At 45.1% G+C, this 21,080-nt stretch overlaps 1 protein-coding gene across 1 annotated transcript in view; it reads left to right on the top strand.

Moving 5' to 3' along the window:
- Window positions 1-756: 756 nt before the first annotated feature.
- Window positions 757-21,080, top strand: part of LOC139756559 (uncharacterized) — a 22,532-nt gene continuing 2,208 nt past the window's right edge. The window contains exons 1-3 of the mRNA XM_071676200.1: window positions 757-1,341; window positions 17,694-19,326; window positions 19,572-21,080. The exon at window positions 19,572-21,080 is cut by the window's right edge and continues 2,208 nt beyond it. Coding sequence (XP_071532301.1) covers window positions 17,711-19,326; window positions 19,572-20,520 — 2,565 coding nt within the window. The 5' untranslated portion in view covers window positions 757-1,341; window positions 17,694-17,710 and the 3' untranslated portion in view covers window positions 20,521-21,080. The remainder of the gene's footprint in view (window positions 1,342-17,693; window positions 19,327-19,571) is intronic.

Here is a 21,080-nt window from a genome sequence, read left to right as displayed (position 1 = left end):
CAGGAGCGGGAAGAACAGGTACGGTCGGGGACGAGCGAGGAGAGTCGAAGAGGGAGGGGGAAAGCGTGAGAGAATTACGTACGAGGGACAGGAAAGGACTGAGGCGAGGTGGAGTGTGAATGACTGTGACGTACGGGAAGGGGCAAGGCAGAATGAAGAGGGGTGGTACTGGGCGGATTGTGCAGATGGCAGTGTGAGACGTGTAGAGCTGGAAAGAACAGATTGGTGAGCGATGATTTCTGACGGAAAATGAGACATTAAGGAGCAGCGGCCGTAAAGAGCTGGGTATAAAATGAGCTTTGAGATTCACCTCCTTCAATGAAGCACCAAATGGAACAGCGAGACACCGAAGATAAAGCTCTGTATGTGTGTGTACGTGCGTGAGAGCTCTGAGCTAAAGTTAACAATATCTTCTTACTTCTGTTACATGAAAATGGCTCATTTTATCACAAACTAAAATCCAGGGGTGAGTGAGAAGGAATGATATACACAGACCAAGAAGTGTTACGTGAGATGAGGGACGAGGTCACATGAGGTAGGTCAAAGTAACTTGTAGCCATGGACATAAAATGAACCAAATGGCAAGAGCGAACGTCTGTACAAACTGAAGAGATTAAGACAAATTGCGTCACAGTATGATATGGCAAATAGGTGCATGTATCACTGAGAGATGATCCCGGGGTAAAGCAGCAGCGAGATACTCAGAAAATAGAGTGCATTAGTTGAGGCCAGTGTTGCCCGCGGACAGGAGAGAGGGAGGAGGGAGAGCTGGGGATAAAAGGAGAGTGTGTGTGAGAGGAGGGCCACCACCCCTTCACCCACGCAGCTAGCGGTGGAGCGGACAGGCAGGCAGGCACACACACACACACCACCACCACCGAGGTGGTGGTGGCGGCGCATCTCACTGCCAGTTCCCAGCACCTTCTGGCCGAGGGTGGACGGTACCCGCTCCCGTGCTCCCCTCCGCTGGGTGCCGCTGCCTCCAGGCTCTCTCGCTCACGCATTTACACCTCAACTTTTTTATTTATATATAATGATGCGTCAGTGCTCAGTTTCATAGACTATCATGACTGCGAGTGTTTCCTAAGGATTACACGCCAACTGCTACAAGATTTCGTATATTACCATGAAGTGTAACACTGGATAATGTATGTCGCTGACCACTGCTTGAGAAGTATCTGGTGTTGTTATAGTGAAGTTACTGTAGAGTACAGTAGACTTGGCACACTGAGACCTTTATTAGTGAAGTTATTGTAGTGTACAATAAAACCGGGACACTGGGACGTATACACCTTCACAAGAGGGTCCTGACGACACTTGAGCAAGTTATCTGTAGTGATGGTAAGTTGACCACGGCTTCTGTCATCACAGTGTTGTAAATTGTGTGTATATATATATATATATATATATATATATATATATATATATATATATATATATATATATATATATGATAAACTATCATTGGGATTGTTGGATCTTTTAATATTAAGTTAACTGATGTTATACTAAAGGCTATATCTATGAACGAGAGGAAGTTAGTTAAGTGAGCAGCGTATAACAAAGCAACCAAGTAATGCTTATGTCATTATCATCATAATTACCAAATGCGTATTTTACTGCCATGATCTGGGTCGCACATTGCTCTGACGTTTGAAAGGAACACTTCATGTTTCCTGCTGATAAGTGAATCATCGTGGTTCAACCGTCATTTAATTAAGGGTATCAAGTTTACAGTTTAACCATATTACCATCTGGCGTGGGCAGGACATTATAAGTACTGTACAAATTTGAGTGTATATTGTTATATGAAATGTCAGCGTACAATTTTTCCGATTGTTAAACATGTACTTTAAACAATCTAGTTTAGCCTAGTATTCAAAGGAGTTCCTGTCGCTCCCAGCCGAGATTATTTTGGTGTCCATGTTCTTAATTTCACTCTGACATTATTATTAATGTAATTTTATAAGTATTATTATTGTTATTATTATTATTAATAGTAGTAGTAGTAGTAGTAGTAGTAGTAGTAGTATTAGTAGTAGTAGTAGTAGTAGTAGTAGTAGTAGTATAATGGCAGCAATAGGAGATTCGCTCATGACTGATTAAAAAGAGCAAACATAAACATATATTCTAAAATACTTGGTTAGCAATGATTGGAAATGAGTTCATGTTATTAATACAGTGACTGATATCGCTGGTGAGCCAGAGGGATCAAGTTGATGATTGTCTTATGAAGAGTTAGCGAGTTTAGCTCATCCACTGCAGAGGGGTGTTGGCAACACTGTTTATCACGTGTGGAACACAGCGTTTGTCATTTTGGGTTCCATGTGTAATGTGAGTGTACACCCACCAGCCAGCGTACAGCGATGGTAACGTGTCAGTCAATGTACAGTGACAGTACACCTGCCAGTCAGTGTTCAACGATGTCACACCTGCCAGTCAGTATACAGTTACGGTACACCTGCCAGTCAGTGTATATAGTGATGGTTCACCTAGCAGCCACAGGGTGAGTGTTGTGATATTGGTGTACGCTGACGACACGAGGAAGGGTGAACTGGAACACGTCCAGCCAGACGGTCGGTGGGTGAGAACCATCACCGACAAGGCATTAGCTTGACCACTACCCACACCACCTCTCTCTCTCTCTCTCTCTCTCTCTCTCTCTCTCTCTCTCTCTCTCTCTCTCTCTCTCTCTCTCTCTCTTCGTATATTATCATATCTGTTACTAAACTTGATTGTAAAATGTCCATGTTTTTTGGCGTGTGGGATGGTTGAAGAATGTTTACAGAGGGATTTTGATGCAAGTGTAGCTGTCGTTATTAAAAGCACTAGATACTGTTCTCAGATGCTGTGAGGGTTAGTAAAGCGTTGTTGTGGTACCGGTGTGGTGGAGGTAGTCGTAGTAAAACGTTGTCGCAGTGTTATTTTAACGGTTTTGTGGCGTTGGTGGTGATGTTGACACGAACATCTTGATTTGGGTAGGTACTGTTATGGTGTCCATCATGTTACGTGCTCTTGTGGTGTACGTCAGGCTAGCTACTACTCTGGTGTTCATCAGGTTACTTACTCTTTGAGTGTAAGTCAGGTTAGGTACTGTGTTGTTGCAGTCGTCAGGTTGCTCACTGTTGTGGTGTAAGTCACGTTAGGTACTGTTGTAGTGTTCATCAGTTTACTCACTGTTGTTGTATACGTTAGTTTAGGTACTATTGTGTTCGTCAGGTTACTTACTGTTGTGGTGTAAGTTAGGTTAACTACTGTTGGTGTTCATCAGGTTATGCTGTAGTATACGTCAGTTTAGGTACTGTTGTGCTCATGTTACTTACTGTTGTAGTGTACGTCAGCTTATCTACTGTTGCGGTGTTCAATAGGTTACCTACTGTTTTGGTGTACGTCAGGTTAGGTACTGTTATGGTATTTCTCGTGTTGCATACTGCTGTAGTGTTCGTCAGGTTAACTACTGTTGTGGTGTATGTCAGATTAATTACTGTTGTGGTGTTTGTCAGATTAATTACTGTTGTGATCGTCAGGTTAGGCACTGTTATGATGTTCTTGAAGTTAGCTACTGCTGAGGCGTTTGACATATAAGGTACTGCAGTAGTCTTTGTAGGCTAGGTGTTGTTTCGCTAGCTGCAGTGCTTTTGAGTTGTTTTGTAGTGACTGTGATGTAAGGGGTGTAAGGTATTCTGATACCTTTTTAAAGGAGATGGAGTATTATGGAGTTAATGAAATGTGGAGTTGGTGAAGCATTGCGGTGGCTTTGCCATAGTGGAGGTAGAGGAGAACTGTTATCATTCTGAAATATTGCGCAGAGGTTAGGTGTTGCTTGTTTCACCTGACAAGATTGGAAGCAACCTAGCTGACTTTTGATATCAGTTGCCACATTTTTTTTAATGGAACATGAGAATACATGTACGTATTCATTTTTTTGTGTGTGTGTGTGTGCTTAAGCCTCACAAGCACTTGTGCAGAAGTGTGTAAAACACACTTGTATGCACGTTTGTGTCTTGGATAGCATGTATAGTGTGGTTTTCCTAAAATTATATAATATATATATATATATATATATATATATATATATATATATATATATATATATATATATATATATATATAATGCTGGTACGCTCGAGGAAAAATCGTGTCTCATTTTTCCTCGTGGTTGTCAGTGTCATTGGACTGAACCAGGGCATGTGGAGCGTCTGGGGTAAACTGTGGAAAGTTCTGTGGGGCCTGGCTTTGGATAGGGAGCTGTGGTTTCGGTGCATTACACATGGCAGCTGTAGAATGGCTGTGAGCGAATGAAGCTTTTCTTCATCAGTTTCTGGCTTTCATCGTAAACGGGGGAAACTCTGATCAAGTATATGATACATATATATATATATATATATATATATATATATATATATATATATATATATAATGTTTCAAGAATGTGTTATTATGTGGCTGACGCGAGAGGGGGGGTTGAAAGGTCCACATGGCAGGTGGTGGTGGTAACAGCTTGAGCCACTCGCCCCTCACCTCCCGCCGTCAGTCCTGCTCAATGAGTGGCTGGCCGCGAGGGACACTACTACTACACTGCTGCGCTGCCTCAGCTGGACGGTCTGACACACGCCTCCATGGCGCGCGCCCTTGGTCGTGGTGCAGGTGCAGCGACGCCGCGCCCTTCTCATGTTGCCCACCGAGTATAACACGGAGATGACTTGTGACACGAAGTGGGGTTGTCTTGTAAGAGATAACAAAACACAGTGTTGACTGAATGTTACGTAGCCAGCGGGAGGCTGGCGAACTCTGGTTCTTATTGGGAAGTCCAGCAACCCTGGCAACGGGCACTCCTTCCTTAACCTCGAGTGCGACGACTTAACAACCCCTTGAGTACGACACATTAACCCCTTAAGTAAAACGACGAACTCGAGTACAAATAATTAATCCCTTGAGGACGTTGCCCGAGTCATCATTCTTAAGAAGTCACGTCTGTGTAGAGTAAATGTTAATTTCCCGCCGATTGTAGACGAGACAAATGTACTGTTGGCGGACATTCACTTCAGTCTACAGCTCATCTAGCCAACAAAGCCGGGCTAAAATCTCCGCACCCCGAGTTTCTTCAGCCTTCCTCTCGGGGTTCCATTCGCAATCACAACCTTGAGTCACCATTTAATTTTCCCATATTATTGTTCATCAGTATGTTCCCCGTACCCCTTATCCCGTCAACCGCAGAACTAAGGCTGCCGGAGTGGGTGCTAGGTTGGCCAAGTTGTTGGAAGCCGCAGTCCTCAGGCCCACATAGTCCCAGCAGCTTGGTTGGTCCGGTACTGTACTTGTCCAGTGCACTCTTGAACTTCTCTACCATGCATCCCATCCTGTGTGCCTGATGATAGATGGCAGTGTTGAAGAATCTTGGGCCCCGGATGTTTAAGGACTTCATTTTTGAGCATATGGCACCTTTGGATTTCAGAGGTATTTTGGTCTTCGATGCCTGTCGTGCAGATGGATGTCATACCTGAATGTAAGTTGGGATCATATCTTGTAACATGATATACCTCTCTCTTTGAGCTCGAAGGAGTATAATCTCAGTGATTTCAGCTGTTCCCATTAGTTAGTTCCTTTACCACATTAGTATGTGCTTTGAAAGATCTCCGTAGTTCCGCCCGCCTTGTTAGGTGATGTTAGAACTCAACAGTACTCAGTTCTTGAAAGGGTAGTCCCTTGAATTTCATCATTAGCTTTTGCTTTACTTGTTTTGAAGGTCCGCAGGCTCCAGCCTGCCATTCCTCTGTAGGAGGTAACCATTGTTTTGTTATGTTCGCAAAAAGAAAAAAAAAATAGGTCATTAGACATTATTATCTCAAGGTCTTTAACATTATTCATATGGATATGATAGCATCTGTGTCTGTCCGGTATTCTGCGTTGTTTTTATTTCTTTATTTTCCCCATTCTAGGAGAGTTGAAACTTTTCTTCATTGAAAAACATATTGTTCTTGGTTGCCTAGTTTAAAACTTCATTCGTCTCTTTGTAGTCAATCAGTATCATCTAACAATGAGATTTTTCATACTTTCTGTATCTTATACAAAGAATGATATGTAACTGTGGTTCGTGTTCGCGTCAAAGTCAGATAAAAGAATGGGGAACAGGAGGGTTGCAAGAATTGTTTCTTGAGGGATTGAGCTTTTTACTATGGAGGCACTTGAGACGGCATGGCCTACAACTACGTATTGTGATCTGTTGGATAAGAAATTGCATATCCATCTCCCAAATTTTTCGCTTAATCCCATCTTTTCAATTTCATGTGTTATTCACTGTGATTGGTTTTGTTATTTGTTGGCTGAGGGAAAAATTTTCATATACTGTGAATAGTTTTTTTTTTCTTCAGCTGTTCGTCCGAGCTGCTTCCAGTGTCTATTTTCCATCTGTCTCCATTTAATGTGTTGTAGGTTGAAGTTTCTTGAGACAGTTATAAATGGGGCTGGGTTTCTTATTGGTTCCTAAATTTCTGAAGCTTTGCGTCTGGTGGTCTGTAGATTAAAGCAATGACCATGTTTGAGTTTCCAGTCTTGACAACAAGCGTTTCTATTACCTAATTTGAGGAATTTAGGAGTTAATATATTATAAATGTATCTACTGTATACAGTCCGACTCCTCCATATGATCTTCCAGGCCTGTACAGGTTACAATTCAGGATCCACACCTCACGTTTCATATGTTTTTCAATAAAGGCTGCAAAACCTGCACTTACTCGTTTAGCACTTATATATGGGATTTTATACGGTATTTCAGTCCTAATACGTTGACATATATGAAGAACGTTACATGGTTTGTCTCTATTGTTTTGGGGGATTGATATGCTCTGTTTTGCTGAATTTGGCAGACAGCTTTCAGTTCCCACTTGCATTAAGAAGAGGGAAGCCAGTGTTATTCCTCCTCTAGTAGTTCTTCCCAGCCTCTGGCCCTTCGTCTTTTACTGAAATAGAACATGAATGTTGATGAACACAGGGAATGTCTCTGAAATGTGGTGGTTCTCACTGTATTCGTTCAAGCAGCGCTTAATCTTTAGTGAATGTTTGCATAATTCTAGTCTGCATCCTTCCTTTTCTTCAGCCAGTTCAAACATTTTCCAGGTGTTTAAATTTACATTCTTCCCAGTATGATGTGCCAGTCCAACCACAAAGGCAATTTCACTCTATATGTTGTTCATTTACTACGTCGTATCTCACCCTCCTCCATGTCTGTGGCCAGGCCTGAGAGAGTTTTCTGGCTTCCACTCCCTTCCTTACTCCTTCCATACCTGAGCCAGCGTCAAAGTCCCTCTCTGCTCTCACATCTGTGCTAGAAGTTTCCTGACCTCCACGTGCTCCATCTCCATCCATATCTGAGTCAGTGTTCCTGTCTCTGTAAACATGCCTGTACTTGACGTTTCCTGGCTTCCACTTACTCCTCCTCCTTCCATTCCTAGGTCAGCGTTTCTGTCACCTGTGCTCATGTCTGTGGTTGAAGTCTCCTGACCTCCGCTTTCAACTTGAATTTCTGCAGTGGGCTCTACCTTTGCAGCTGTGCCTAGGTCCACTAGATCGCTCTCCATTATAGTTTTTCCCATTTCTTAGTTGTCCTTTACGCTTACGATAGGAGTGATGTACAACTTTTTCTACGTTGTGGAGTGAGGGTAATGCCTTTGAAAACTTTCTTTTCTCCTTGAGTCGCATTTGATATTTCAAAAACATTAGAAAAATGTCTGTAGTATATAACCAATCCACACCGTCTACCTGTAAATCGCTGCTGACACATTATATAATTAATGCTTGCACAGTCAACCTGACAGGTTCTCTTACGAGATAAGCAAGCAATTCCTTGTTGGCTCTTTAAGTTGTTCTCATAGCGATTCTCGGTCATCATTTTTCCCCCTCTATATATCCCCCTCTTGATTTTCTCTTTTGTGATTCAGTAATCTCTCATTCTCCTTCGTAATCTTCCGCCTCATTCCTTATTTCTTTACCAAAGTCCTAGGCCGCTGTGAGCCGTTGCTGGTCATTTCCCACCCTGACCTGTGAGCCAGAGGGGAGAGGGTCTTCACTCTGGATTTTTACGCTTCTAGCCAGAGTGTTATTTAAAAACAAATAATTCATTTTAACTGTTTCCTGAGGGCTTCACGTTTATGATTCCTGTGTCCTGTGTCGGTGGGTGTTCATGTTTATAGCTCTTCCGCGGTAGAGTGTTGCCAACAGATTTACTTTACTCAGTTTGGTCAACGTTTCTCTAAAACAACTGTACTGTTTCATACAACTTCAGCTTAAGTGATCCAATACCACTTCACTCTTTTGCTAGTTCTTTTCTTGCACTTGACGTTGAAATCTCGTGGTCAGAAAGTTTTTCTTACTAGCAACATCTCGAGCCATTCGAAAAATTCTCCCGGTCAGCTAGTCCCGGTACTACGGGGAATAGAAAAACTTTGTTTTCCTTTACTTCCTCACGATCACTTGATATTTCAAGAGATTCAACAAGATATGTGTCACAGCGTAACCAGACCGACTCGGCCGCGGTGGAAAATCTCATATATAGGCTTAAGATGTCGCTCGTATTTAACGTTTCTTTGCTTCCACATGTTCCGCCCGCACACACACACACACACACACACACACACACACACACCGGTACTCTGTAAAGGCTTAACTTTTCTTACATTACTTTGGATAAGGAGACCTGCGCGTCTTCAGGTGGCCTCCACCTCAATACCTGTGCTTCTTTCATCACTGTATCGTTTTGTTATCCGTTGGAAGCGTTTGTGGGTCACGGGAAACTTAGATTCGTAAAATGGAGATGAGTTTGTTTCACTCAGAAACCTCTTTTTCTGCATCGATTATTTCGTTAAGTCAGTGTAGCATGAAGGCTTGGGACCCGGAGTGGTATGGGCCCCGGGCGCGTGTTCCTACTTCGGCCGAGTGTTGAGGCCGCCACGTGTCAGTATGGCGCTGCTGACATGACTTTGGTGTAGTGTGTGGCATACGTCAGTTAGATCTACTGACGGGAAGTGAAGTTTTTTGGTATATTGAAGCAGAGACAGAAGGGTCTCCTTAATGAGGCAGGGGGAGGGAGGGACGCGAGGTAACATCAGTTGTCCATATGATAATAAGAGGCTAAAAGGAACGGATGAGGAGGGGACGGGTACGAGCACGAGAAGGGCTTGGGGACCAGTACTGGGTGAGAGGGAGGAAGAACCGTAAGGATCAACCTAAGTGAAGTGGGAACAGGAGAGGAGGGTGACGGGGATGTAAAGGAACACATGCAGGTGACTCCAAGGAAGGAACGAGAGAACTTCAAACATCTCAGAGTAAGCGAAGGCAATTTTTTGTGGAACTGAGGTGAGGAAATGAATCTGGGAAGCCAGACACATGTGCTTCTGTGATGTACATCTTGTATGACGGGTTCGCCAGGAAGAACCGCCTCACCACATCTCTCACTCATTAGAGACACTTCATCGAGACCCACTCACTGTGGACTTGTGTTGGCAACATGTTCTCTTGTGGGCAGGTTGGTAGACGTGTACCAAGATAAGTTAGTGACCAATTAATCCTAGATCTGATCTTCAGAAATGACAGTATTTGAGCAAAATGTAGTGTTTCCATTGTGATCCAGTCCAATGGTTATAGATTAGTAAAAAATGTTAGACTAGACAGATGGACATCATCCCAACAAACTGAGTTGTATGCCATACTTCTCAATCTTGGCTGGGATGTTGGGATCAGTCATGAACTAGAGTGATATGTACGGAGGGGAGAGACCCCAGACGTCCAGTAACCCGTGAGGGAGGCGCTCCATCCAGGGACACTCACACTTCTAGCCATTTTCTCTCAATAAACCCAGCCCTTGGCCACGGTGGGTCACTGCTGCTCCCCTTTCCTGGCTCCTCTTCCCTTCTGTACTTGGTCCCCCTTTCTTCCACAGCGACTACCCTCCCCTTCCCACTGGGTTCTCCAGCCTTCCACACCGTGTCCCCCTCTCCTCCACACCGGGCCCCCCTTCTAACCACACTTGCCCTCCTTCCTTCCCCGCCGGGTCCTAATACTTTCCACACCAGGCCCCACCTACCATAAACACCGGGTTCCCCCAAGCCTCCACACCGGAAACCCTGTGCCCTGCCCTCCACACCTGACCCACTCTGCTAATCACATCGAGCGCCCTCCGCCCTCTAGTGCCAGGGTTCGAGAAAGGGAGGGAGGGAGCAGGTGTCACAGCACTAGGGCCGCACCCAATGGGAGGTTGGGCTGACACGTCGGGACTTATCCTCTTTTACAGAAAAAAGATCACCTGAATATTCTATCATTTTTTTTTCATTTTTGTGTAAGAACTAGACTGTCATTTATATAGGGAAGACTTTTGAAATACTGGGAATAAGGGGAACTTTAATCAAGACCATTAGAGCTGAATTTATGGATCTGGGAGAGAGAGAGAGAGAGAGAGAGAGAGAGAGAGAGAGAGAGAGAGAGAGAGAGAGAGTTGATGGGAGAAAAGGGATTTTGGAAGAGGTCTGGGGTCCAAGGCAGCAGGAGGCTCGTGGTTCCTCCCCCAGGGCGCGGCCTCCCCTCAAGGTTGTAGCACTTGCTGTGGTATCAGCGGGAGTTTCCAGCGGATGTGGGGAACCTCTCCAGACAACATTAACTCTCATGGCACCTCTGTAAGTGTAATCTCCCCAAGTGTCCAACGTTACCAGTACCCACCACGGTATCCGACGCCACCCACACCCACCGTGGTATACGACGCCATCCACACCCACCCTGATATCCTACACCACTCATACCCACCCTATTATCCGACGCCACCCATACCCACCCTGATATCCGACGCCACCCACACCCAACCTGCTATCCGAAGCCTCCCACACCCATTCTGTGTCCGACGCCACCGACACCCAACCTGCTATCCGAAGCTTCCCACACCCATTCTGTGTCCGACGCCACCCACGTCCATTCAGATGCCTGAGGCCAGCTAGCAGCACAGCGTAGTGCTATCGCCCTACCGCCTGTTAGCCACAGTGAAGTTATCTCAGTTGGTGAACGTGTGGGAGTGTGTGGGGCGGACATACCAGTATGTACAGCTGCAACATAACCCAACAACAGGGTCAAAAGAGAAGGCCCAGCCGGCACGGGTGCTGGTCTCTGACCGTCAGGACACTGCCTGTCTTCCCTTGGCAGGTATGGTGCACCAGGTAGACAGGCAGGGGGGTACCCGCCATCCTTAACGCTGAGAGGAGAGTGGCCCGCCCACCAGTGGTCAGCTACCACGGTGAATGTTGGTACAGTGCGGGATGCCCGGCGACCCTAGACTACCTGCCACCGCCGTCCCTCGCCTCCTTCACGTCAGCCACTGGTCGTGATGACGGGGTACTGAGCCAGGAGGGGTAGAATAATGGGATGGGAGGGACAGAGGAGGGTATAGGGCTGGGTAAATGCGTGAGGAGGGTCGCAGGAGGCTGAGGAGCGCCGGAGGGTTGGGGGTGGGAGGGCGATAAAAAGCGACAGAGTTCAAAAGAAGGGTAACATGTTGCGAAGGGAGTGAGGATAGAGGATTACGGATGGAAGGTGAGGAAATTTGATGATGAACTGTGAGGGAGGGGAGGAGTATTGGGCCAATGATGGGCTGGGAGGTAAGGGTAGTGGGCCGATCATGGGCTGGTGGGGAAGGGTAGTGGGCCTGAGATGGGCTGAAAGGGAAGGGAAGGGCAGTAGGCCAGTGATAGACTGGCATGGGAAGGGATAATCAGAGGGCCAGTGATGGGCTGAGAGGGAAAGGATGGGTAGTGAGCCAGTGATGGATTGGGGGGAAGAGATGAGTAATGGGCCAGTAATGGGCTGGGAGAGGAGGGTGAGAGTAGTGGACCTGGGATGGATGGGTGGGATAAAGATTTATAATTGGAAATAACTTTCGTTGTCTGTCACTCTTGACTGTCGTCCAGTCCTAGCCAAGTATAGAGCCATATCAGTCTCCTTAACAGAGTCACGAGAGCGGATGGAGGCGAGGTGTGTGAGATGAAGGTAACCATTGTGTGTTATCACAGGCCGGGTTGAGGGGCGCCTGGGGGAGGGGCATGTTATCACCGGTGGGAGGATGGGTGTGGGAGGGAGGATGGGGGCGGAAATAGGTGATAACCACCACCTGATATCTGACACAACGGTGATCCTCGCCCCATTGTGTCGTCACCCGTCCCCCATCGTGGTCGGTCCACCCACCCCTCACACCCATGTCCACCTACGTGGCCAGCCCATCCAGCTCCCACATTCACCTCCACTTGCGTAGTCGGTCCCTCCACCGCTCACACCCACGTCCTCAAGTGTGGTCGGTCAACCCAGTCCTCACACCCACTTCCCCCAGCGTGGTCGGTCCACCCACCACTGACATCCACCTTGCGCCAGAATCAGATTACATCCGTACAGAAGTAAAGGTTTTATTTCATAAATTCCGCTTGCTTGCCGCTGGACGATATATACAGTTTCTGGAGGGGAACGTTGAAGTAAAGAGATCCGTTACTGTCAGTGATGTACAAATTTTTGTAATCATGTTTCGCCTATACAGGAGCTACAGGACAGAGGGCATTCTCTCACGGGCCATATGTAGGATATCAAATCTATCGTCAGGTCTGGCTGTAAGGATAATTCTCTTTACCATTATCCAAAATAAGTACAACACAAATATCTTGTATCAGTGTATAAAATATTTTCTTACACGCTCTCCACACCGACTGCCAAATAAATTTACTGTCGTTTTACTAACGAATTACTTTTATTTAAAATTTATATCCATTATTTATTGTTATTTTGAGGATCAAACTTCAATCTTTGAATGAGTTTTGTAACCACAAGCACCACGACCAGCTGTTGACAACTTTGATATTTAGGACCACAGAATATAATCTCAACTTTGACGTTGACAGTAGGCTGTGTTGCCTGGAGCTCACAATAAACAGTAAAACAGTATGTACAGAAATCGGGAAGTCTCTATAAGAGTCCACTGGCTCCGAGGGCCAAGCTTTGTATAGCTGGGAGTTTTTCATCATCTACAATGCTATTTGTGTATTGTCTTGCTAGTTAAATGAAGTTTTATTAACGCCATGAGTACGAAAACTTAAACCCTAGAATACGATGTCTTCGTACTAAGAGAGTTGAATCGTTGTTACTTTAAAGGTTCGATCTTCGTACTTAAGGGCAAAGTCGTCATACTGTGGGGTTTAAGTTGCCGTACTTAGTTGGTTAAAAATGAAAGCTTCATAGATATCAAACTTGTGAACCTTGTTATCAGGTCAAGTGATGCTTCATCTCGCTGCTCACCTCGAGCTGGTTAGGTGATGCTACACGTCGCTGTTCACCTCGTAAGCAGGCCAGGTGATGGTGCACGTCGCTGCTCATCCCATAAGCAGGCCAGATGATGCTGCGCGTCGCTGTTCACCTCATGAGCTGGCCAGGTGATGCTGGACGTCGCAGCTCACCTCGGGACGTGCACAGATAGAATATCTGAATTTTGCTGTTTTCACCGTCTGTCTGTGGGTCTCAGATTAGTATTAGTAGAAGCGATGATAGAGTAGATTAATCATCAAGTAATATGAATAAGAGAACTAAATCCGCTGTAGGTTGGTGTGTGCAAGAAAACACAAAATTCCTTTGAGTGGCATTAAATGGTATGCGTGGTCTGCCTTCTCTGCCCGTTCGACCTACACCAAAGTCTTCGGGACGAGCCTAGCACATCTCGATCGCCTCACCACCTCCTTCACAAACCAACCTTACACTCCCCATATTTCATATGGGTATACGTATAATCAAGCTTATTGTGTGTATGTAGCACCTTGCCCACGCCATAGTATGAGGTCTGGTAAATGAATTGATCAAACTAGCTAATTACTATAATTGACTAACCATCATATTTCTACTCACAACCTTCCTGACCTACAGTCATTACCATTACTACTACCATACGTCACCTACATCAATACTGGAAGTACGGCTTACTCGTCATGGACCAAAATTGTATGTCTTATAGTAATTGTTGAACAGAACTTCAGTTAAGCGACACAAGTGGGTAAAGTTAAAAGCGCAACCAGTGTTGAGAAACCTTATCACTTCTATTTAGAGATAATGTGGTTTGATGTTTTCATTCGTGCCTGTAACTTTAACAACTTTATTGTGCAGCCCTTGCTTATCCTGTGAGCGGTAGGGCAAAAGGATTACAGAGGTCACAAGGGGTCCTAACCAGATCCCAGTGGATTGATATTACAAAGTTTATTACAAAGTAGATTCATTTTATGAGCTTCAATACAGTTTCATACGGTGAATTTCCCGACCAGTTGCAGGAAGCGGATGCAAACCCAAAATTCCAGGTATCTTGTTATTAACAATAAGGTGGTGTGATATTTTTAGTAGGGGATGTTTAGACCTATCCTTAAAAGGCACGTTTTTTCTTTTTTTTTCACATTCTAAGACATAGTGTTTTAATTTGCGTCCAAATCTTTGGTCACAAACTTCACAATTAGCTGTTCTATAGTAGTTACAACATATAATCTGATGATCTTATTACTTCTCCATATATATGATTTACTTTTCACATTTCACTGTGATTAAAAATGTTTCTACTTGTGCTCATCTGAACTCGTCTTCGTGCTTCAAAGAGGTCTGTTAGTCCCTTTCTAATTACAGTTTTGAGGCTTCTGCTTGACAACCCAATGTTGTTTTCAGCATCACCTTTACTAAGTTGAAGTTTGGCTTAAGCATCAGCTCTGTCATGCTTACGGAGGCCTATATGAGAGGAAGTCCATAACAGTTTTATTCTAATCCCTTGAACAGTAATGTTTGAATATTTGTTTCTGGCTTTGGAGACCATTCTACATTTTGATCTGAGAGGGTTCAGGGCAAGTAGTGAGGATAAAGAGTTAATCAAACTGTCTGTGGCAGTGATTTCTAACAGCTCAAGAGCGATAAGTGTGGCGGACAATCTAGTTTGTAGGTTAGATGCCCAATTCCTTATTTTAACATTTTTCTCTAAACAATTCAGCTGGATCACAGTGGCAGCACTACCAGCCATTGCCAGTGGCAAGAGTTGAGAGAGAGGTTAGGATAGATAGATGCACTGGGCTATGTTACTTTCAGTCTGGAGTTTCTGTATATACTCAAGAGCACTGGTTTGGACTAAGTGTTAAAGGCGAAGATTGTAAGTGATTAATTTCTTTGGCGGATAAGTAAGTGTAAAGATGTGGGAGTGGAGGAAACCATCTTTTACTCTTAAGTACGTCGGTACGACCCTTGGGTATGATGGAGTGATATTTGATCTCATCCTTAAGGGTAAGCTCAAAGGCAAAGCCATCAGGCCCAATGGCCTGTCATGATCAAAGGTTGTACTGATGGTGTCGTGCTCCTCCATACCTGTACAGATGGTGTCGTGCTCTCCCACACCCGTACAGATGGTGTCGTGCTCCTCCATACCCATACAGATGGTGTCGTGCTCCTCTACACTTATGCAGATGTGCTCTCTCATACTCATACAGATGATGTGCTTCTCCACACCCTTACAGGTGGTGTCGTTCTCCTCCATACCTGTACAGATGGTGTCGTTCTCCATGCCTGTACAGATGGTAGATGGTGTTGTCCTCCTCCACACCCATACAATTGGTGTCGTGCTTTTCCACACCCATACAGATGGTGTGCTCCTCCGTATTTTTACAGATGGTGTCGTGCTCCTCCATACCTGTACAGATAGTGTCATGTTCCTCCTTACCTGTACAGATAGTGTTGTGCTCTTCCATGCCTGTACAGATGTTGTTGCGCTCCCACACCCACACAGATGGTGTCATGCTCCTCTATATCTGTACAGATGGTATTGAGCTCCTCCATACTTGTACAGATGGTGTCGTGCTCCTCCATACCTGTACAAATTGTATCATGCTCCTCCACACCCTCACAGATGGTGTTGTGCTCCTCCATTCCTTTACAGATGGTGTCATGCTCCTCCACACCCATACAGATGGTGTCATGTTCCTCCATTCCTTTACAGATGGTGCCATGTTCCTCCATACCTGTCCAGATGGTATCGTGCTCCTCCATACCTGTATAGATGGTGTCATGTTCCCTCATACATGTACCGATGGTGTCGTGCTCCTCCACACCTGTATAGATGGTGTCTTGCTTCTCCATACCTGCATGGATGGTGTCGTGCTCCTCCACACCCGTACAGATGGTGTCATACTCCTCTATACATATACAGATTTTTGTTCTCCACACCCATACAAATCATGTTGTTCTCCTCCGTACTCGATGGTTGGTGTTGAAGTGGGCGGAGGCTGATGGTTTGTGTAGGTTTGGGCAGTAATTGATGGTTGGTGTAAATGTGGTCGAGGGTTGTTGATTGGTGTAGGTGGGAGTGAGGGTTGATGGTTGGTGTAGATGGGGCGATGGTTGATGGTTAGTTTAGGTGTGGGCTAGAGTTGATGATTGGTGTAGGTGGGGGCGAGAGTTGATGGCTGGTGTAGATGGGGACATGGGTGTAGGTGGAGATAAGGATTGATGGTTGGTGCAGGTGAGGGAGGGGGGTTTATGGTTGTTGTAGATGGGGTTGAGGGTTGATGGTTGGTTTAGGTGGGAGCAAGAGTTGATGGCAAGTGTAGATGGGGCAAGGGTTGATGGCTGGTGGAGGTAGGGGTGAAGGTTGATGGCTGGTTTAGGTAGGGACGAAGGTTGATAGCTGGTTTAGGTTTGGACGAAGGTTGATGGCTGGTGTAGATATGGGCAAGGGTTGATGGCTGGTGTAGGCAAGGAGTGAGGCTTGATGGTTGGTGTAAGCAGGGGCAAAAGTTGATGGCTGGTATAGGTAGAGGGCAAGGCATCATATAATTGGTGTAGATGTGGGTGAGATTTGACCAGTGAATATAAGAGTGGGGGTTGAGGGCTGATGAATGAAGGTTGCCTGAACACTATGGGTTGGTGTAAGTGGAAAAATTAGGAGAAACAGTGGTACAGAGTGATGCGATGTGAGAGAGATATGCTTGTGGTGTGATAAATGATGTACGTAGGGGTTGAGGGATGGTGTATGTGGATGTGAACATCAGATTATGTGTGGGATGATGTGCTCATGTGTTGGGGGTGGTGGGGGGGATTATGTTATTTGTAAGTAGAGGGGAAACATGGCTACATACAACTTGGAAACCACCAGATGAGAGATAATGTCATCCTATGTCCATGCTGAACCTTGTCTGACCTGCCTTCAACATTCCTACCACAAACCTATGAGTAATAACTTCCTTTCATCAAATGATTCTTTTGTGATATGTCAGCCTATATACTTCTGTTCAAAATGGTGGTCAGCTTTCTGCAGTTCCTTAATGGCTGAAATTGAATACAAAGGGATTCAGAGTCCAAGTTAGGTCAGAATGTTCATAGGACTAGAATTTGGTACTTCTTAAAGGTTTCAAGTTATTGGATTAGATCCCAAATCATTCACCTTAACTAAATTTAGGTCATTATAGTAGCCAGTCTTTAATCTAGGAGGCATATGTTCACTTTAGGGATGAATTCATCGTCAACAGTAACAAATTTGTATGGCTTGACATTTCTTTTAGTATTCCTAAATACTATGCATAATTCACAAGCTAATTTCCTAATTCTTCTCGATGATGAATAATTTGGTCCTGTATTACTCCAGTCTATAATCAGAATACATTTTATTACAGATGTCACAGACGTAAAGATGAGGACAAACGACGTGATGAACCAGGCAGCGGCGACAGCGGGTGTGGGTACAGGCCTACTGGCACTTGGAGGTGCTGTCACTACTGCCAATGCAAAAGGATCAGCATTGGCCGGAGTATCACCTGCTCTTGCCTTTGACCTCACAGCATACACTCAGATACTACAGCATATGGCAGCCAAAATGTACCCTTATGATGCAGTATCCATGGCTGCCTCTCTAGCTGCCCTAAGTCCAGCTTCCCATCTGCCATTGGCTCTCACAGCTCCCCATGCCTTATCCCTTACCACCAGTAAGGCCACGACCAATGTCGACAAGACAACCATGACCTCTGCTTGTTCACCACCTGACAGTGGCCTCAAGATGGTTTGGCAGCCCATTGAAAAGTGTGATGCTGTGAAAATAAAAGATGAAGATGGTGAAGCTGCTCTTGACCTAAGAACTCAGGGGCTAAAATCTCTATATTCCTCCTACCGGCGGGCAACACTGGATGACATCAAGCCAAAGGTAGTTGAGGATATTTGGATTGAAAATGACTTACAGCTATCTTGGACAGATTCTCGAGTGGCTGCATACAACCCAGCTCAGAAACTCTTCATGTGTGTAGACTGTGAGTGTGTGGGGTTCCTTTCTCGTGTTGCAGAGCATTGGCTTGGAGCCCATGCCAACTTGCGGGTGTTTTCGTGTCCTCGCTGCCCATACACATCAGCCTGGTCACGCTGTGTAAAGATGCATCTAACAAGACAGCACAATGAACAGTTTGCTGACACCAATATGTGGAAGGAAAATTCCACCTTGATGGAAGTGACTCGACTCATGCAAGAGTTACGAAATAAAGTGGAAAATAGGATAGACTCAAGCAATACTTTAGCAGACAAGCGTTTCTATTGCCCTCACTGCCCCTATGCCACTGATCGTCGTGACCTCTATACACGACATGAGAACATCCATAAAGATGATAAACCATTTCACTGTTACCTTTGCTTTAAACAATTCAATCGAGCAGATCATGTGAAGAAGCACTTTGTGCGCATGCATCCTGAAACAGAGTATGATATTTCTAAAATACGAAAGCAACCAGGCAGTGGGCGAGGGGTTGGTCATTCTCCCCCTTCACCTCTAGCACCACTACCTCTGGAGATCCCACCACCCCGTGAGGTCACCCCTGTGGCCTCCCCAACTCTTGTGACCCCTCCAGTGCCATCCCCACCAACTGCCACCCCTGCTATAGCTGTAGCAGATGTGGCTCCCTTAAGTGCCCCATCCACTCCTGGTGAGTGCAGTCCAGCCTCTCCTGGAGCCATCATGAGCATGGGCATGAGTTTAAGCATGATGTCAGGTGTTGAGAGTCCTGAACCTGGGCGCAATCGGAGACGTGGGGAGCGAGCTTACACCTGCCCTTATTGCCACTGGTCTGGAAGTGATAACTGGTGTCTCAAGCGGCATATGAATACTCACATCAAGCCTTTTGCCTGTATCATGTGTGACTACAAAGCTGCAAGAGCAGAGCGCCTGTCAACCCATGTTTGGAAAGTCCATAACAAAAGAATCTGTAACAAGTGCAACTTCTTAGCTGAGACACAGGAGCGCCTCCTAGAGCATACACGTGAAGAACAGTGAGTACTTTTGTTCCTTAGTGTTATCAGCAGCTTGCTTTATAGTTTTAGGTAATTCATTCTGGATTTACAGTTAATCCATGAAAATTTTATTCATAAAACCACTGCTTTTACGAATATTTCTTCTCATTAAGTTATTGTACTATTTATTTCAAAGGCATAGGGTAATGATAGATGTGCATTTTATGCATGTTGATATACAAAAAATATACATCACTAATGATTGTAATCTTTTTCTCCCTCAGTCACAACAACCCATACTCACGACGATACATCTGCTCATCATGTGGCCTCACCTTTGACACCCGACCAGCACTGGAAACTCATCAACACCTTAGTCATCCTCGCCTCACCAACTCCACTACTGCTGTTGTTCCACCCATCCCAGCTGTACAGGATGTTGCACATGATTTGTCAGTGCGGACCGAAGTGAGCTCTACAGTTTCCCAAGCCTCACCTTCCCTTGTATGTCCTGTGGATGGTTGTGGACACACTGTAGACAGTAGTGGAGCTCTTGCAGAACATGTGCGTAGTGAACATGGGGGTGCTGGTGGATCATGTTGTCCCCACTGTGGTTACCAACTGACACATGATGAACTGTCTAGAGACCATTGGCTTACACACCATAATGAAGTCTGTGCTGCATGTGTCCATGTTTTTACAGCTGTATATGGACCGCAACTCTGGAAAAAGGTACATGTCCGCCCAGCCTCACTTGAGAGTCCCTTAGATGCTATTGTCACAGGTCTTAATCGAAAGCGAACTGTCACTGATAACTTACCTGCTGGACCACTAGTGATGAATCCTGCTGGCATAGCACCATCTGTCCAACAAAGAGATTCTCCATCCCCAGACTCTGACCTACAAGATGCAGACAGTGAGCGTTTTAACAAACGATCAAGGAAACAAAGTTGTCCAAAGAAAGTAATTACAGTAGCAGAGGTGGGATCAAACAGTGGGTGTTCCTCACATTCAATACGCAGGCGTGGCTCATTTAGGACAAGACGTAAGGCAGTGCTTAACCGCCCAAGTTTTTTGAGTCGCCAGTGTCACAGATGCCCTCGCCGCCCAGTCTTTGCTTCTCGTGCTCGCCTTCAGCTGCATGTGAAGTGGAGTCACGGCCGTCCTGGTGCTAGTCGTCGCTGCCACCCACATACAGACCATCCCTTGCCTGCACCCACTTCGGTTCATTAGCAGAAAATTTCCTCATCTCAGTTAACACAACGGGTAACCAACATTGTGTATTTTCTGCAATGTCAGTAGGGCTTTGCTCCCATAATCTGCCTATGTATATGATATGGACAGTTTTGTATAATACCTACTGCTCATTAATTGCTGATGTGTGCAGAGAAACCCGAGTCTGCTGTTATGTTGATGACTTGTGTACTCTGTGCTTGGTGGCCACAGTGTATTACATGGTGAATTATGTTGCATGTGTTCTGGATAGTTGCAGCGACTCATTATTTATTATGGTAATTAATATTCCCCTTTGATTCCTCTGCAAGTGGTTGTAATCAATCTCACCTTTATCCCTCCATTTACATTTCCATTTTCTTGTCCCAAGAGGCATATCCATTAAGCATGCCTCAGTTACTAGTTTGGAGCTTTTAAGTACAATTACCTCACAACAGTGATTGTTCCAGTGGATGTATGTATTAATCTTGTGAATGAAGTAGTCATTTGTTATTGCGTGGTTGGTGCGAGAATTTAAGCTCACATTTACTAGCATGTTTTATTTACATACATTAGATGTG

The sequence above is a fragment of the Panulirus ornatus genome, chromosome 1 (genome assembly GCF_036320965.1).
Source record: "Panulirus ornatus isolate Po-2019 chromosome 1, ASM3632096v1, whole genome shotgun sequence".
Lineage (NCBI taxonomy): Eukaryota > Metazoa > Arthropoda > Malacostraca > Decapoda > Palinuridae > Panulirus > Panulirus ornatus.
The sequence above is the reverse complement of the archived record's forward strand: the minus strand, read 5'-3'. Positions and strand labels throughout refer to the sequence as shown.